The sequence below is a fragment of the Brachyhypopomus gauderio genome, chromosome 6, assembly GCF_052324685.1.
Source record: "Brachyhypopomus gauderio isolate BG-103 chromosome 6, BGAUD_0.2, whole genome shotgun sequence".
In the NCBI taxonomy this organism is placed as follows: domain Eukaryota; kingdom Metazoa; phylum Chordata; class Actinopteri; order Gymnotiformes; family Hypopomidae; genus Brachyhypopomus; species Brachyhypopomus gauderio.
Window position 1 is genome coordinate 30,104,296 of NC_135216.1, and position 19,606 is coordinate 30,123,901.

At 42.4% G+C, this 19,606-nt stretch overlaps 1 protein-coding gene across 1 annotated transcript; it reads right to left on the reverse strand.

The window, feature by feature from the left end:
- Positions 1-415: 415 nt before the first annotated feature.
- LOC143517650 (interferon-induced very large GTPase 1-like) lies at positions 416-18,832 on the reverse strand. Its single transcript, XM_077010379.1, has 6 exons — positions 18,753-18,832; positions 16,326-16,473; positions 15,974-16,018; positions 12,102-12,722; positions 11,967-12,028; positions 416-7,150 (listed from the first exon to the last, which is right to left on the reverse strand). Exons 2-6 carry the CDS (start codon positions 16,423-16,425, stop codon positions 2,585-2,587), a joined length of 5,394 nt encoding a protein of 1,797 aa, XP_076866494.1. The 5' UTR covers positions 16,426-16,473; positions 18,753-18,832; the 3' UTR covers positions 416-2,584.
- Between the last annotated feature and the right edge of the window lie 774 nt (positions 18,833-19,606).

The window sequence follows — 19,606 nt, forward strand, 5'->3', positions numbered from 1 at the left end:
AATATGATGAGTATCTAAATTGGGGAGGCTCAAAAATAATTTATCAAAAAAATTTGTATCATCCCATGTGGGTGCAAGCTAATGTCACCAATAGGCCCTGCAGAACACCAGAGACCACCACAAAACAGATGTTAGGGTTTAAAATAGTATTCGTCGGTTCAAAGTTTATATTTTTATCGATAATTATAGCAGCCTCCCTTGCTCGAATGTAATATCTCGAATGAAAAATATGACCCATCCAGGGTTATTTAATGCTCCGGATTTCTGAAGATTTAAGCTGGGTTTCTTGTAAGAAGATTATATCAGCCTGTAGCTGTCGTAATTGAGAAAACACCTTACCCAATTTCACTGTGTTGTTTAAACCATTGACATTCCAGGAGATCAAGCGCAAAGAGTTAGCTCAGGTCATGTTTTATTCACAGTTCTAAAGATAAAGGTTCAACAAACAGGCAAGAGAGGAGAAAATTAGAGATAAAAAAACAATATAAAAAATAAAAAGAGAACAAAGGCAGAGCATACCAACATCACATACATACAGACCACACACAACCCCCACCCCACTATGGTCCACTGGGCTAAACGCAGAGGCCCTAAACACTTCAGCATGCCTACAACTCGGTCTCCAGCATACGCATTCACATTATAACAGAGATTGCGCCAGAAGGCACATTCATATATCCCCTGGATATTGAAATATTTATTAAATGAGAACAAAACCCCGAAACAGAAACATTGGTAGGACAATACTGTGAATAATGTAACCCAAAGCAGTTCCGATGGATGCCACAGTAATCTAATAGCCACCAATCCTGATGGCTCCAAGCCGGATTTAACCATTATGCTGAGAAGTGACAGGTTGCCCAGATTTTAGAAAGTTCTCAGCTTCCACGACCGAGTTCAGTCTTTTCTTTCCAGCTCTTGGTGATGAGATAAAAGTCCTAGCAGGAAACCGAAGTGCCGGTCTGTGACGCATCACATCTCCGTATTCAGCTCGCTGCTCCAGGACCTCGAGAGCATAATCCTCGTAAATTGCAACTGGATGGCCACGATACTGCAAATGACCTCTTCTGGAGCGAGCCGCACGGCTAATGCTCTCCTTAATTTGGTAATAATGCAGCCTGACAATAACAACCCTTGGTCTGCCACCCTGTTGCGGCTTGCTAACCAGAGACTGATGTGCTCTATCTATTTCTGGTGGCGAGGAGAGCACATCACCCAAAACCTCCGATAAAATTTCGGAGAAAAAGGCAGTGGGACATGGACCCTTCATAGATTCAGGCACACCGATGACACGGATGTTACTGCGTCTGCTGCGGGACTCTAAGTCAGTGACTTTAGCTTGTACTTTAACTTTAGCCTCTTTTAGCTTTGCGCATACCAGCTCCAACATCTGGACCCGTTCTTCCAGTGAATTAGAGCTGATTTCTAGAAATGAAATCTTTTGCCCGTGATCAGACACTGTGAGCTGCAGTTGATCCATTTGGGTCTCCAGGGCAGCGAGAGCAAGTATGTGATCCACACAAATAGCGCTGCAGTGTTCCTCCAGCAACTTAGTTAGCAGCGCAATGCTAACTTGTTGATCGGGGGCGTCGTACTTCTGATTTGGTGGCTAGCTTCTTGCGTTGTTTGACCGACTTGAAAGCCATTATCATACAAAATACGATGTCCAACGCAAGTAAGTACACGATCAAAGAATATTGAGCAATAGAAACGTTTGGATCTGATGAGATTACAGTGCAGGGGAGAAAAGTGCCGGAGCGTCCTACCTATCAGGTGAAGGAGAGGTGCATCCTCTCAGGTGAAGTCCTGAGATCATCTTTTATTTAGGTTTTTTATTCCATATGTCATTAAGTAAAAAAAAAAAAGTGATTTAAATGATCCTGATTATTGGTTACATATTCATGAATCTTTCTCTACTTTTCCACTGTTTTGGAAAGATAGAGTCAGAGAGAGAAAAATAGAGAGAAAGGACTGTGAGGACTACATTAGGCAAGTAAACTTAATTATGTGAACTACATCATAATAATATAATGTGGTCCAATTGTTTGTCTTTCTGTAAGTCTGACATTGAATAAAGAAAGTGTGTGTGGAATAAAATTAATTTGTAACAAGCGCTAGCAAAAGCACAGGAGGTTTTCTTATAAAGAGATAGGCCCTTTGAAGTAAGGATCTCATGCAGGGTCAAGAAAGCATCATGGAAAAAATTGAGCTTCATCTTTGGGCCAGATGTCAAGTGGCCCATAAAGACATACATGTGCCAGATCAGGACCGTACCAGATTACCCTTCCGACTTATAGATAATCTCCCAACCTGGATCATGCCTAAACACATAATGAACAAAATACAGGATGATTGATTATGAAGAATATGATAAAAATAGAAATAGAAATGAAGGACAGAAATCAAACTTGTATTACTGTATTACTGTGCGGAAAGGGAACATTTGTTTCTGTGAACACATTGATGTCTTGGTCAGTTATAAGCCTGATGGGTTTTATAACTGTTATGTTTCATTCCAACATTTTATCCTGTTCTTTTTGAAGTTTAATTAAATGATTATATTGTGCACAACATTAGGATACTGTTACATGTATTTATTCAAACTTTCAATGGCATCTTCTTTAGTGTACTTTTTCCATTCATCAGGAATTTCACCGTCTCCCTGGAATGTTTTCTTGTAACGAGTCTCCAGATCTTCCTGGAATCTACACACAAACCACTTCCAGTAGGGAAGTTCAGAGAGATCAGGGGTGATGCTCCAGTTTGCATATGTAGGACCAGCTGTTCTGTACTGTTTCCATAGCACATTTTTGCCAGATTTAGATGTTGGATAGAAGTTGTTATCAGTTGTCACTGACGTGGTGCAGAAACTGATGCAAAGGTTGTCTGTTCCTTTGTAATAACTCCCATTTATTCCATAGTTACGATGGAAAGGGACGCTGTGATCTCCGTCATGTTCTTTTATTGTGTTGGTGCAGCTGGCTTTACAGAATGGACACTGTACCCAGCAGCACCTGCAGAAGTGCTCAATCAGAATGTCTTCTGGTTTCTTCCTGAATAGATCAGATTTAAGGTCAGACAGCCTGTTTATGTTCTTGATCAGTTCCTCACTAATAAGAGGAATTTCATTTTTTACAACATCTGTGAGTAAGTGAAAATCAACAACATCCTGACAGTTATTATCTCTGAGGTGATCAATAATACATTCAAGATCATCTTTGAGTGCGTCTGAAAATGTCTTCAGCCACATATTTGCATCTCCTCTTTCCTTCACCACGTCTTCTGTTGCTGACATTGCTGCAGAGATGATGCATTCCTGTTTATGTTTGATGGTGTGTCTAATTTTGTCAAGTGATCTGGGATCATCTTCCATCATGTATTTTTTAACAGCATCTTTAATGAAGGTCTTAAATTTTTCCTCTGGATTTACAATGTAGTTCATGAACTTCTCAAAGTCCTCCTCTTCTGCCAGTGATTTTAGGATGTGTTTTTCCAGTTTTGACCTGTTTCCATTAAATGCTTCGTGGTTTGTTTTCATTTTATCAGCCAAATCAATAGCTATTCTGGTGTAGACACTCTGCATGATGGCTCCCTTAAGTTCCATGCATACTGACTCACCAAACACAGCCACAGAAGTAGCACCTTTACATGACTTTTCAAATATATTTTTGTACTCAGGTTTCTTCTTCTCAAGATAGATTATTGGGTCATTAGACTCTCTGAATGTTCTGTGCTGAGCTGCAAACATTTCCGCCGCATGCATACAGACATGTAGAGAGAGATCCACTATGAACTTTGGTTTGAACTTGTACGTTGAGTTTGCCTGTGTGTGTTCAGAAACTGCCTTTTTCACAAGTTGTGCAATCTCTTGAAAATAGAACGACTTGTATCCCATTTTTGCTACTGACTTTGATTTACTGAGCTCATCTGTTTCTTGCATGATTCTGTGTGTCAACTGCCTTATTGAATTCTGATCTTCTGATGTTAATCTGGTCACACACTTTTTGCTCAAATTGACATATTTAGTATAATCACCAATAGTGCTTATTTTGGTGAACGTTTTAACATGCTTGGGTTCTTCACTGTACTTTACAAATCGTTGAAGAACAAGTTCTTCATACAGCTCAGAAAGAATTTTAACTGCATCCTGTTCAGTGTCAATTTCTTTTAGAGGTGTCCTGCCTGCAGTCAGTTCAGAAACCCATTGTCTCCACATGCAATCAAAATGTCTTCTCAGTTCTCCTTCATCATTGGCTTTACACTTGAAGGTTAAAGCAAGTTCTTTGCTCTTCTTAAATAGTTGTGCCTCATATTGTGTCTTCTGTTCCTCCAGGTGTTTACATGCCATTTTCTGTGAGATTATGTCATTTAAGTCTCTTTTGGTTTGTTTAATAAGGTCATCATGTAGATTCTCTATCTTCTGTTGGACTCTCCCTCTCCACTGTACCAGAATCCTTTGTTCTTCTGCATCATCTTCAAAGTAACTCTTCACTGAACTGTTCACCTTTTCAAAAATTTCTTTCATTTCCCCAACAAGGTCACTGTGCTCCACATTTTGTAACTGGTTATTGTTGATTCTAGTGTGGAGTTTGTCTTGAATCTCCAACATGGCATTCCTGAGACTCCAGGTCCATTTCCAATATTCCTTCTCCATTTTCCTGTACACTGAAATCTCCCATGTGTTCTTGAAGCTGAAAACAAAGTTCTCATTTAGAAGTGCCTCCCACAGGTCTATGATTCGTGTTTGGAACTCAGACAGCTTCATACCACCTTTCTGTGCAGCTTTGGAGATTATGGTTTGCTTCAGCTCCTCAATGTTTTCACTGTATGAAGGGTTTGGTGGAGCCATGGGTGGACTACCCTCCCACAGCTGTGCAATGTACCTCACATCCCTCTCTACATCAAACTCAATGACATCACTGAAGCACTCAGCATCACAGACTTCCTCCAGGGCAGCTAGCTTTGTCATCTCATCCAGTTTTTCCTGCAAATTCCTCCTACCCTCCATTGTTTTCTCTTTAGCTGTGACATCTGTGACATTTTGATGCACAAACACACAGCTGGGGTTCAGTCTGACCTTCTTCATCCTCAGGAAGGCCTGAACAACTATCTGAAGGATGTCCTGCATCTCAGCAGGGTTTTCTCCAAAGATGTTGATCAAGGTCATATTTCCAAGACCCACGACAAATGTGGCGAGTTCATTGTCATGATGTATGGTGTCTTTTCCAGTTAGTTCTAGGGCTCGAAGACCTTCAGTGTCAACAACTAGAATGTAGTCAAACTTCAGCTCTGCCTTCATCTCCTCTGACACTTTGACCAGCTGCATGAAGGCTCCTCTGGTGCACCTGCCTGCACTGACTGCAAACTGGAGTCCAAACATGGCATTGAGCATGGTGGATTTACCAGAGCTCTGGATCCCCAACACTGACAGCACAAACACTCTCTGGTCTCCCAGGATCTTGATGAGTTCATCTAGAACTGCTGAAACCCAGACCAGAGGAACATGACCAGCATCTCCATCCATCAGCTCCAGTGGATATCCTGACAACATGATCTCTGCTGCAAACGTGGGGAGAAATGACTTGTTTTGGCCCATTTGCAAAGACATAGATGACTCATATATCTGCCCCATTTCTCTGAGGATATGTTCCAAACCAAAACAGTCATTGGTGTATTTGTCTAGCAAGATTTCGGTCCACTTAAGAAAGTAGCACCTTTCACCTGATGGTGGAAGATTCATATTTTTAATGAACAGCTCCAGAAATCGTGTGACCCCACATTCCTTCTGTTGAGCACGAATCTGATTCATTTCACCCTGTATTTTACTCACTTGATTCTCTGTATCATTGCAGCAAAGTTTATATTTATCTTTGTTCTTTTGGCACCACATATGCCACAGGTTCCCTTGACGAGGCAGGAACGTCTCCTTAATCCTGGACATCTCCATTCCCTCCAGCAGACGTGTGATCTGAAGGGCAGCTTCCTTCCCCCTTTGACACTCAGGATGGTTCTCATCTGTTTTGATTCCTCTGTCTTTACCCACATCTTCAAGTCTGAAAGTGGAGCCTGGTTTTGATAAACATGTGTTAATGGTCTTTCTGAGCTCTTTAGACACAGTTGCCCGACTTCTGTCTTTAAGACCGATTTTGTATTTCAGGCTTTTGGTCCCAGTGACACTTGAGTTATTCTCAGACAGTAAATAAATGAGTGGCTTTGGCCCTTTAAAAAGTCTTTGTAGTACACCTTCATTTGTACTAATGTGCTGTTGATCACCTAGAAGTACAACGTTCACAGACGACATTTCAGTCAGAATCCCCAGTTGCTCCTTATTAGTTTCCATATCACCATGTAGATTACAGAATGCTACACAGTCAGGGAAATGATCAGTGCTTTTCCCAGATGGGAGATACCAGGCGATCTCCACCACTCCATCCATCAGTAGACGGTTTCTGCTGCTGCCTGGGCAATGTCTGTGGAAGAATGTGTCATGTTTTTCATTGATCAAACTGTTCATCAGCTGAGACTTGGATGAGGACACAGAGCCAAACCTGAAGAACGCCACCATTGGAGTTTCTGCCTTGTACATGTACATAGTTTTGTATGTATGATTCCCAGAGGTGTCCGTGGTCTTTGAGCTCTTCTTGATTTGTCTAAATGTCCACAGAGGAAACTCAATCTCTCTGGTGAAGGGATCAGGCACTAACAGAGGCAGAGCGTACTGACACTGGGACAGTTTGGTCACTATGAGCTGCTTTAGGAAGCTGTCTGAGCAGTGGAGCACTGCCATCTGGACATCCATGGGGTGGATGGAATGTTTTTTGGTTGTTTCATCAAAGCTTTTTGTGTCTGTGTTAAGAAAATTTACAAAGCTTTGATCATCCTCTTCATACTCAGTATCTGGTTTAATGTCCTGTTTATAATTAGAAATGCGTCTTGCTTGGTAGTTCATGTTGATGAGCTTGTACAGAAAAAACAAATATTTATGAGTGTCCTGATTTTGTTGTAATATTTGTGCAGTTATTTGAAGAATGTCTACAGGTTTTATTTTTTGTTCCTTTTTTTCTAGCAGATTAAGTCTTTTGAAGAGCTGCTCCACTTCGTATGATTCATCTGGTCCGTTAGCTGCTGTCTCGACCACTATTTCTTCTACCTAAAAAATTTAAGTAGAAATTTTATCTTATTTTAAATATTATAATACAGATGTTTTACCTAGTATATGGACATATATTGATTCATGGTTATGCATGTAACGGAGACAGCCAAAGTCATTGCACTATCACACCCAGAGTGGATTACTTTCCCCTTTAAAGGCAAGAGACTGACCCATCCAAATTTCTGAGTGTATGTAAAGATAAACACTGGTCCTTCATTCATTAACAGGCTCCAAGGAATTCATACTCCTAATGGCTTTCTTCTCCCAAAGCTTAGAAGACTAACCTTATCTGATGTGGTCTGAGAGAATCCTTCTCAGGTGGACACAGAGCACAGAGCTCAGGAAAGGTCTACACCCATAAACCTAAATTACAGGCCTATCTGATTCCCCAAGGTTTAACCCCAGTTTATAACCCCTTGGAATTCTTGTGTTAAAATCCAGAACTGAAGATGCAATATTTCAGAAATCCTTGTAACTCCAAATCTGAACTGTACACGGAATTGGAATTCAGCCTACAGGAACCAGCTCGGCGAACGCAGTCTAGAGACACCGAACTTGACTACCTTTCAACCAAGGAAAGGATCATTATTCTTGAAACCAGCATCCAGCTTTCTAGCCCTTAAGGAACCAAGACAACGTATCTCTGATTTGAACATTATGTGATGTGTGGTTGATATAAAGACACAAATCATGATCTTTTATGTACTATTAAAAAGAGTATTAAGTAATATTATCAGAATATCTGTTATTGTATAATCACCCCACTGTGATTCAGTAGTTAGATTTACCTGTCTGTAATTTTGAACTGTATTGTGAAGGCATGCATGCATATTATATATATATATACTCGTTCCCTTGGTGACATTATTTTGTCTCATGGTTTCTCTTATCATTCATTGCTATGCTGATGACACCCAGCTAATTCTTTTCTTCCCTCATTCTGACATCCAGGTTTCTAGGTGTATCTCGGCATGCTTGACAGATATTGCTTCATGGATGAGTGCTCACCACTTGAAGCTCAACCCTAGCAAAACTGAGCTTCTGTACATTCCATGAACTCCAAACCTACACAATAACCTCACAGTTTCCTTTGAGAACACCTTGTTAACACCATCAGAAACTGCTCGAAGCCAGGGTGTAACATTGGACAACCAGTTGTCCTTCTCAACACACGTTTCAAAACTGACCAGATCCTGCAGATTTCTCCTCTGCAACATAAGGAGAATATGACCCTTCCTTTCACAGGAAGCTACTCAAGTGCTTGTGCAGTCTCTAGTAATCTCTAAGCTGGACTACTGCAATTCCCTACTTGCAGGTCTTCCTCTACGGGTCATCAGACCTCTACAACTAATTCAGAATGCTGCAGCACGACTGGTCTTCAATCTACCCAAGTTCTCACAAGTGACTCCTCTGCTATGCTCTCTTCACTGGCTTCCAGTAGCGGCACGCATCAGAAATAAAACCTTGATGCTTGCTTACAAAGCCAAAAATGGACTGGCCCCTCCCTACATGATGTCCATGGTCAAAAGCTGATCCGTACAGCAAACACTCAGAACCTCAAGCTTGGCTCGACTCGAAACTCCATGCTTAAAGTCTCATGGAAGACAAAGCTCCAGACTATTCTCCGTCCTGGCTCCAAGATGGTGGAACGATCTTCCATTAGCTGCTAGGACTGCAGAGTCTATTGCTATCTTCAAGTGTAGACTGAAGACCCACCTGTTTGTTAAGTTCTTACCAGAGCACTAACTCAGCTGATACCACTTGCAGTTGTTCTTTAAATTGTATGCCTGTCTATGATTATTTGTGCTTCTTGGCAAATGTCTAACTTGCAAAAAACTAGGTATTGACATTGACTCCTGTAGTTTAGTAGTAGTCTGACTCAATGGTATCTTGAATTCTGGCCTATCCGTATTATTTCCTAGGATGAATTCTGTGATCGGATGCAAAGCACTTTGTAAGTCGCTCTAGATAAGAGCTTCTGCTAAATGTCGTAAATGTAAATCTGTAGCTGCAAGTGTGGCATGTTCGTTATTTCACAATAAACAAGTACCTTCGGAGCGTAAACGCCAGCGTCTATGTCTGAGCTCCTTGTATCGCGGCTACCCTGAAGCTCTCTCTCACTTCGGTTATGAAGCGGTACGTCATCTTCTCAAAACGTTGAACTTGATCAGTTGGGCCATTAATGATCCAATTATGATTTAAACCTCGGCACTTTACAGGCGTCACCGTCATGTTATTTTTAATAGTTGTGGGGAGGACAATAAATACATTCATGCATACTTTTTGTTTAGGCAAAGCATATAAATGGAAATAGCTATTTTAACAGGAGCAAGCGGAGTGTGCGTTGGAGCTAGACCACTGTCTTCTGCCCTAGAACTGTTTTCCTCTGTGATTCGTGTTTTTAGAGCTTGCAGGTGTACCATATGCTGCTTTTTAAGAATTTATGGTATTTCATGTATTATACTATAAATGATCTGCATCTCAGCCTCTGCAGTCCAACAACTTATTTTGCTAGCAGTGAACCAGTGAGGGTAAAACCCTACCAAAGTGTTTTTGAGGGTGGTGTATTCCTAAGTCAGGGGTGCCCACAAGTTTTCAGCTTGCAAGCTACTTATAAGATGACCAAGTCAGAAAGATCTACCTATTTATTTATTCACATTGGCTACCATGTATGGCAATCAAAATACAACTCTCAGTGCAGATGGACGATAGCCTGTCATTCAGTCATTCATCCACTACTTTTTAATGTCATGCGATCTACCCACAATTCCTTCGCGATCAACCCATACTTCCTTCTCCTTCGCGATCGACGTAATGGGCACCCCTGTCCTAAGTCTTATCGTTATTAACCGTGTGTGACATCCCTTAGCAAAAAGGTAGTTAAATACATTTTACTAAGTATACTTTAGTATAAGTATAGCAAGTATATTTATACAGATCATATACTTTAGTTGGACTAGAAAGTATACCAATTTAATACTTTTTCGAAGTAAATTGGAACATTTCTAGTAAAAAAAAAAAGTATACTCATAGTAAACTTGAATAAACTTCTTTTTGCTAAGGGATGGTAAGGGTCACACTAGTAACATACCTCTTCCTCCACACGTCAAAAAATAACTTGTGGCGTCCCCCAAGGATCAATTCTTGGGCCCTTACTATTCAACCTATATATGCTTCCGTTACCACACATCATTAAAAAACATGGTATTAGTTATCATCAATATGCAGATGACACTCAACTGTATATCTCGCTAGAACCTAAAGCCCTAAAATCAATTTGCTCACTGTTTGACTGCATAGATGATATACAGACATGGATGTCTGATAATTTTCTACAGTTAAATAAACAGAAGACAGAGGTTCTTGTTCTTGGCAGTGATTCACAGAGGAATGATGTCCAGACTTATTTAAATCATATGAATCTGAATGCCAGACAATGTGTTAAGAACCTGGGTGTCACCTTTGATAATGAGCTCAACTTCAAATCACACATCATGACCACATGCAAGACAGCTTACTTTCACCTTCGAAACATCACTAAGGTACGAGATATGCTCTCTCCTGCTGACAGTGAAAAACTTGTCCATGCATTTATCACATCAAGGCTAGATTATTGTAATGCTGTTCTATCTGCTCTTCCAAAGAGCTCTATTTCGCACCTACAGCGAGTTCAGAACGCGGCTGCAAGGGTTCTGACCCGCAGGAGAAAGAGAGATCATATTACACCTGCACTCCACTCACTGCACTGGTTACCTGTCAGCTTTAGAATAGATTTTAAGGTTCTAGTCATGGTTTTTAAATGTCTTCATGGTCTTGCCCCTCTTTACCTCAGTGAAATGATGGTTAGATATGTTCCAGTCAGGTCTCTCAGGTCTTCAAACAGTAATCTACTGGTGATTCCTAAAAGCCGATTAAAGATTGGCGAGGGTGCTTTTAGCCACTATGGCCCAAAGCTCTGGAATTCTCTTCCTGAAGAGCTCAGAGGCATTTCATCCTTGCATAGTTTTAAGAACAGTCTCAAAACATTCCTGTTTAGATCCGCTTTTAGTTAAGAAATTCTCAATCTTATTTACTTTATTACATTATGTTGTCTATTATTTTTAAATCCAATTATCTAAATAGTTTTATCTTATTTACTTTACTTCTTATTATCTTATTTACTTTACCTTTTTACTTTTTATGTTATTTTTATATTTTTATCTTTAATTTCTTTTAACATTTTCCTTTTGTCTTTTTGTCTTATCTCCTTTTAATGTTTATTTTATTTATACTGTAAAGCACTTTGAGTTGCATGTATGTATGAAAGGTGCTATACAAATAAAGATTATTATTATTATTATTATTATATCTTGTATTGCTTTGTTTTTCCTGATACGTATCTGCCCCTCCTACCTGGTCCTCCTTTTCCATCATTTAGTTGTCTATTTGAACCCTATATTTGAATCACAGGGCAGGTTGATGAGTGATGTCTCTTACCCCATGTCCTTTGTTTTGGCTGTTTGTTTTGTTATGCATCTTGGTTCTGTTTCATTTTCTAACTTGGCTGTGTTTAGTTTTCTAGGTTTAAAACAACTGTGATTCTGGATTTGCCCTCAAAAACACTGCTCCTCTTGACATTAGCGTCCTGCCTCATTGTCTTTATCGTCTAATTATTTCAAACCAAATTCAAAGGTCTATGAACATGCCACAAAATACTTGCATAAAGTAAACCGAAATTTATGATTGCAAATAAGGCCCCTCAGTCAAAGAATACACTGTAAAGCAGCCCTCAGATTATTGATATGTTTGTGGATCTTGTGGATGAATTACTTACGTTTGACACATTTTGTCCCTGCTTGGTGTCCTCCTGATCTTCTTGTGGGTAAAAATCTACACCTGAGAAAATCAAGAATAATATTCAATGTCACACCTGATGTACTTCTGTGGCTGATTTTACTATTATACTTACCACTTTGCCCCTTTTTTCTTCCTTGCATGTGTTTGACTGACAGTGCAGTCTTGTGCATCTCAGCAGTGTAGCAGTGCTGGTTGTTCTCAGAGACCAGATGGTCAATCTTCTCCACCAGTGTCCTCATCTCTGATTGGTTGTTCATGTTCTTGCTGCAGGTGTGATATCTGTCTCCACACTTCATCAACAGTTCTTCTAGAACACTGTTGTTCTTCAGGTCATCTATGATGGTGTCACAGTCCTCCTCTCTCTCATAAGTGAACAGAATCATCACATACGGTAGAACACCTTCACCAAACCTGCTCTGTAGCCACTCTAACCCCAGCTTATCAGCATCTGTTAACTGGCCCAGCTGTAGTACATATATAAATGCATGGATGTGATCTTCATGGATGAGTTGATCAGCAATCTGGTGCCAGTAAAGTTTTTCCTCTTGCAAGCAAAGCATGTTGATCACAGACAAATTATATTTTGATACTATTCTTGGTTTCAGAACAGGTAAAGAAACATCTTTTTTATTCGTAATTGGATGGTTGTGTCCAAGTAGGATGTTGTCATCTTCATAGCAAACTGCAGTTATGTTTCCATACAGCACAACTGTGAAACTGATGTCTTCTTCATCTAAAATAAATATTACAATATCAATTATACACTCATCAAGCAATATATCAGATTCTTCTTTTGTCACTTTTTTCTTCTTTGTTTATTGGTGTAATTGTCATCAATTCTTACCAGTCTTACTAAATGAATAAACAAGCACAGCACTACAAGCAAAATATAAATTAAGCACTTTGTGAGTTAATGGATGTTAGTCATTAATTTAGAAGTTAAGAAACAATCAAAATCTAATTGTGACGCTGGCGGCGGCTGACGGACGAGACACGAGTCCGCTGGTTTCGTCACAGACGTCACTTTATTTAAACAGATATTGCGCAGACGGTGCATGTAAAACAGAAAAGGTTCACACTGAACATGTATAACTCAGACAATGACGAGCACAGGACACTGCGCGAACGCACATTAAATAGACAAACCACATTAGTCCCACGTGATGACGAGACGAGCCACAGGTGAGACGAAGACACAACCGCAACCACGGAGATCCACAGACGCAGACTAGGAGACGTAGACAACGTAAACACACGCCCAAAAGGGAGGGGCCGGGGTCCTCAACGTGACACTAATTAAAGAATAACTCAAGGACGTACGTTAAAAACACTTTACTAGTAAGGATTTCTGCTGGGTACTGGGTGAAATATCATTATTGCTTAATGGTCCTTCAAGATTTACAACCTATCACACACCTTGTCTTGGACTACCTCTCCCAGAATCCACCTGCCAACAATCACAGCTCTCTCCCTTCATCTGCTTCAACTATTCCTTATATTACATGCCTATATAGGTCTGTTTTCAGTTTGGCACGGACACTGTCACTACCCAAAGCTCGTTTCCATAGTCAGTAAGTAGATTGACCAGTAACTCGAGAGCTTTGCCTTTTGGCTCAGCTCTCTCTTCACCACAATGGCCCAGCACAGTGTCCGCAATACTGCAGCCGCAGCACCGATCTGCCTGTCAATCTTTTGTTCCATCCTTCCGTCACTCGTGAACAAGAACGCGAGATACTTGAACTCCTCCACTTGAGGCAAGGACTCACTCCCGACCCAGAGAGGGCCCTCCACCCTTGTCCAACTGAGTACCATGGTCCCAGTTGTAGAGGGGCTGATTCTCTTCCCAGCCATCTCACACTTGGTTGCAAACTGATCCAGCAAGAGCTGTAGGTCCTGGCCTGATGATGCCAATAGGTCTACTTCCCCGTTTAGGGATCGCCACAGCGGATCAAACTCCTCCATCTGGCCCTGTCCTGAGTGTCCTCCACTGACACACCAGCCACTCTCATATCCTCTACCACTGAATCCATAAACCTCCTCATAGGTCTACCTCTCCTCCTCTTGCCTGGAAGTTCCATAATCAAGACCCTCCTACCAATATACCTCTCCTCCCTCCTCTGTACATGTCCAAACCATCTCAATCTCGCTTCTCTAACTTTATCTCCAAAACATGCTACATGTGCTGATCCTCTAATAAACTCATTTCTGATCCTATCCTTCCTCATCACTCCAAATGAGAATCTCAACATCTTCATCTCAGACACCTCCATCTCCCTCACCTGTCTCTTTGTCAGTGCCACTGTCTCCAGTCCATACAACATAGCAGATCTCACTAATGTCCTATAGATCTTTCCTTTCATTCTAGCCGACACCCTTCTATCACAGATCACCCCAGACACATTATGCCATCCACACCACCCTGCCTGCACTCTCTTCTTTACCTCTCTTTCACTTCCTCTATTACTCTGTACCCTCGACCCTAAGTAGGTAAACTTGTCAACCTTCACCAAATCAACTCCTTGTAACTGGACATGTCCACCGTCTGCCCTCTCATTCACACACATGTACTCTGTTTTACTCCTGCTCACTTTCATTCCCCTGCTCTCCAAAGCATATCTCCATCTTTCCAAGCTCACCTCCACCTGCTCTCACTACAGATCACTATGTCATCAGCAAACATCATAGTCCAAGAGGACTCCTGCCTAACCTCGTCCATCAGTCTGTCCATGACAATTACGAACAGGAAGGGATTCAGGGCTGATCCCTGATGTAGTCCTACCCCCACTTTAAACCTGTCTGTCATTCCTACCGCACATCTCACTGCTGTCACACTGTTCTCATACATATCCTGCACCACCCTCACATACCTTTCTGCTACTCCTGACTTCCTCATACAATACCACAGCTCCTGTCTCGGTACTCTATCATAAGCTTTGCCAACAGGACCACATCATCCGCAAAAAAAGGAGACGTGGAATCTTGAGGCCACTAAACTAAACCCCCTCCACTACTTGGATACACCGAGAAATTCTGTCCATAAAAGTTATGATCAGAATCGGTGACAAAGGGAAGCCCTGGCGGAGTCCAACTCCCACCGGGAACCAGTCTGACTTACTGCTAGCCATGCGAACCAATTTCCTGCTTCGTTTGTACAGGGACTGGATAGCCTGTAGCCTCGGGCCCCGTATCCTATACTCCCGGAGCACCCCCCAGAGGAATCCCGAGGCACACGATTGAATGCCTTTTCCAAATCCACAAAACACATGTGGACTGGTTGAGCAATCTCCCATGCACCCTATAGGACCCTCACAAGGGTGAAAAGCTGGTTCAGTGTTCCACGACTGGGACAGAATCAGACATTTTATGAATTCTAAGAATTAAATAACAAGCGTAAAAGTATGTTATACTTGCCAATGAGACATTCAAAACCTGCACTTTCACTGCGACTCCATACCACTATAATTGACAAGAAAATAAGATATTGTAACGACAGGGTCAGGAGGATGATGACACCGAAGTGTTGCTTAAGTACCAATACGTTTATTGACAAGAACGCATTAGTGCTTATAACATACGTCATACAAGAACATACAAGCTAGACTTTGTACGCACACATACACCCAACAGGGACTGGGCCAGGACGAAGACGAGTGACAGGCACAACATTGACACACATTACATACTTTAACATAAACAAGAAACCAATGTAACGCATAATGATAACGACATGAGTAGCAGGTGCGAAGAATGAACACACACACAAAACCACACCCATAATCACACACACACAAACACACACATACACACACACTCACACACACACACACACACACACACACACACACACACACACACACATATGCACAGAACCACACCCACAAACACACACAGCCTTGAGGGAGGAGTCAGACCATGTCTGGGGCAGACCATGTCAGATATAAACACATTTTATTAATTGATATACAAATGTGTGACTCTACTTACTATTGGGACAGTCGAGTTCTGGACTTCGGCTGTAACTCCTGACCACTTTAATGGGCAGAAACATAAGATGTATTGTTAATGAAGTCTGATGATGCTGTGGAGGTTTTAAGGAGTATATGACTGTATATGTCAATACACTTTGTGATGCAACATACTATATTGTGAAATAAAATGTAAGGTCTATTTGTTGTGTACATGTATTTTACACCATGATGTTTCTTAATTATTTGGTCATTTGGACTTTAACCACTTCACATAACCTCTCATTCGGTACAGTTTTCAGAAATTACTCAGCCAGAAGTCATAGTTAAACTAGTCAAACTGTTTCAGCTTTCCTATCCTCTTCCCCTACCCCCATCATCATCATCATCATCTTCATGTGCCTGTGTTGGTCCAGTTGTCTGGTCTGGTCTTGTCCCCATTAACCTTTTCTCCTGAGCTGATGAGATCATCACTGAAGTGACGTTAGCTGGAAATTTTGCAGGGCTGAAGAACACTGGCTGAAATGCAGTAATTGTTGTGATAAGGTCATTTTCATGATAGGGAATGAGTTGTAATCACTCTTCACAGCCTAGAGTTAATACAAATTTATATATATATATATATATATATATATATATATATATATATATATATATATATATATATATATATATATATATATAATATAAAAACTGAGGCAGCAGTGTCATTCCCAAATCATTTATATAGCTTTATATCAATTTATTTTTTTATATATCAATGTATACAACTATATATCAAATATACAGTAAACATTATGATGTATTGCTTTATGATATATTTTTTTCAATCTGTGTCATTGTTTCATACTTCTGACAGAAGTATTCATAATGACCTCTGGCGGAACTGTTTGCCTCTGAGGAAACAGAGACAGTGGTCGCTGAACAACCCAGAACCAGAATCATCGGACCCAGGATGACGTCAGCGTGGCGGACACGCCCCCGATGACGTCAGAATGGCGGACACGCCCCCCGATGACGTCAGCGTGGCGGACACGCCCCCCGATGACGTCAGCGTGGCGGACACGCCCCCCGATGACATCAGCCCGGCGGTCACGCCCCCCGATGACGTCGCTCCGGCTGCCACGCCCCCCGATGACGTCGCCCCGGCGGTCACGCCCCCCGATGACGTTGCTCCGGCTGCCACGCCTTCCGATGACGTCGCTCCGGCTGCCACGCCCTCCGATGACGTCTTCACGGCAACGCCACCTGTTCCCGCTGCCCGCCAGCGGCCCCCGCCTGTTCCCGCTGCCCGCCAGCGGCCCCCGCCTGTTCCCTCTGCCGGCCAACAGGTCCTGCCGGTCCCTGCGGCCCGTCGCCTGGCCTCCCAGGCCCCTGCGGCCCCTCCGCCAGCCTCCCCGGCCTCCGCTGTCCTTCAGCCAGACCTGCCGGTACCCCTGGACCCTTCCCCGGCTCCCCTGGACACTCCTCAGTTCGTGCCAGCCCCCACTATGACTGCATTGCCCACCTGTGGGCCTGGGGCTGGTTCCTTGCAGACCTGTTCGGACTCTAACACTCCGGTTACTCCTGTTTTGGACTTACCTGTGTTCCCCTTGTTGCCCTGTCCCCTTCCTGGCTTCCTTTTGGTCCCTGTCCCTGTGTGTGTTTCTGTCCGCGTCCACGTCCCTGTCCCTGTGTCCATCCGAGGTAGTGTCCTCCATGTCCCTGTTCCTGTCTCTGTTCCCCAACTCATTACCCACTTTGTTCCCGTCCCCATCTCCGTCGTCCTCCGCCTGTTTGCCTCTGCGTCTCAGTCCTCCCTGGTGTCCAGTCCTGCGCCCTTGACCCCGTCTTGTCCAGCCCCCTTGGTCTCGCCCCCTGTGTCGACCCCCTGTCCTGTCTCGTCTGGCCCCGTTCCCACGTTGCCACCCGTTCCTTGTCCTGGTCCTCCCGTGCGTCCGGTGTCCGGGACGTTGTGCCCGTCCTGCCCCGTGTCTGTTGTCCCTGCCCCGGCCTCACCCGCTCGTCTCCCTCTGTGTCGTGGTGTCTCTGTCCCCGGCGTCTGTCTGGCCCTTCCTGGTTGGCGTGCCCCGGAGTTGCACGCCTTGAGGGGGGGCTATGTCACGTCCAGCCCCTCCCTCCTCCCTGGTCCCGCCTAGCTCCCGCTCCCATTCGTCACCCCGTCTGTCTGTCACGCCCTCGTCATTAGTCTCACACACCTGAATCCTGTTTCACCGTCTTGTCTCTACGTATAAGAAACCCCTAGTGTGATTCTCCCTTGTCGGTCATTCCCTGCACGGTAATCCCTCGCTTCTCTCCTGTCTCGTCTCTCCTTTAAAGACCTGTTCCTCCCGCTTCTCGTGTTCTGTGTATATGTTCTCCATCGTTAGTGTTTCACTTATGGTTCTATCTCACTGTCTGTTTGATTAGTTATACTGTTGTGCTTTAGGTTTTCTTGTGTCTCATTGCCCCGATACTCTTTACTGCTTGTGTGTTTATGGTTTGTTAGTTGTGTGTTCTCATGTATGCATGTTCCTAGTTGTGTAGCGTACCCATTTAGTTAATGTTCCTCTCCCCGGTAGTTGCATAGCTCCCTCTGTCTTCTGTGTCTTTATCGTGTCTGTTAACCCCTCTTATTAAAATATCCTAATCCTCTGCACTTGCGTCATGCCTGCCCGTCGCAAACGTAACAACATCAGATGTGCTACAGTTGTACTCATATACCTACAAAATACACCAATATGACAGACGTAGCTAATAATGTATCCAGTGAGTACAGTATTATATCAGTATATCAGACTGTTGGGTAAAAGTCTTACCTGATCTGAGATCAGTGGAGGCTGGTGCTCTGCTCACTCGGTGTCTGCTGTGCTGATCTGTGTCTGCTGCTGACTGTGTGCCTCAGACTAAGTGGGGCGGGATTAACAAGGGCAGTTCTCAGAACTGTCTGTCTGCCTGCCTGTCTGTCTGTCTGTCTGTCTGTAACATATGATATCAACATTTATATGCCCTCAGATTCTCTGAAATCATTAATAAATCTAATAGAACCACAACTGATTATCTAATACATCAATAATAACATTACATCTGCCAATGATAAGCAATTTCTTTTGTCCACTACTTGATCCGAAGCATATATATGTAATATATAATTTATTTATCTATTTTTTCTGTATATAGATTTAAATAAATCGAGGGAAGAAGGCTGAAGAAGAAGAGACAAAATGGAGAGAAGATATAATGATATGGAAGGTAAAACTCCAGAGTGGTGTATGTGTAACTACTGTCTCTGCAATGGTCCATATAATAACACAGGGAAGTCACAGAGCAAGTTACGGAAACCTGAAAGATCACATTCCTTTAAACAGGTCCTTTCCATGTCCCGCAGTGCATATCTTTAATAACATCACAAAGAGTGCTGATAAATTATGTAACCCTCTAATGCACAAAGACTTAAAAAGTATTTAACCTTCTGCATAATATTGCCCTGGGCTGAAAACCTGCTTTCCTCATTATATGGTCTCATGACTTACATTTAATCACAAGAAATGTTTTAAAACTTGAATAAAAAAAGCTTTTGCGAACATGAAAATGTGTTCAGGGCATCACAGGTGCTGCCTCATGAAGCCTGTTAAGAGAACACCAAAAGTATCCAGACATCACAGGGAGGGGT

What these genes read in the sequence shown, in the direction of transcription:
- LOC143517650 (XM_077010379.1), bottom strand. Translation starts at nt 16,425, where the DNA reads ATGATCTCATCAGCTCAGGAGAAAAGGTTAATGGGGACAAGACCAGAC. An exon ending in AGAACTCGACTGTCCCAATA is followed by an intron (nt 12,723 to 15,973) that starts GTAAGTAGAGTC and finishes TATTTATTTTAG; the next exon opens with ATGAAGAAGACATCAGTTTC. An exon ending in AGGGACAAAATGTGTCAAAC is followed by an intron (nt 7,151 to 11,966) that starts GTAAGTAATTCA and finishes TAAATTTTTTAG; the next exon opens with GTAGAAGAAATAGTGGTCGA.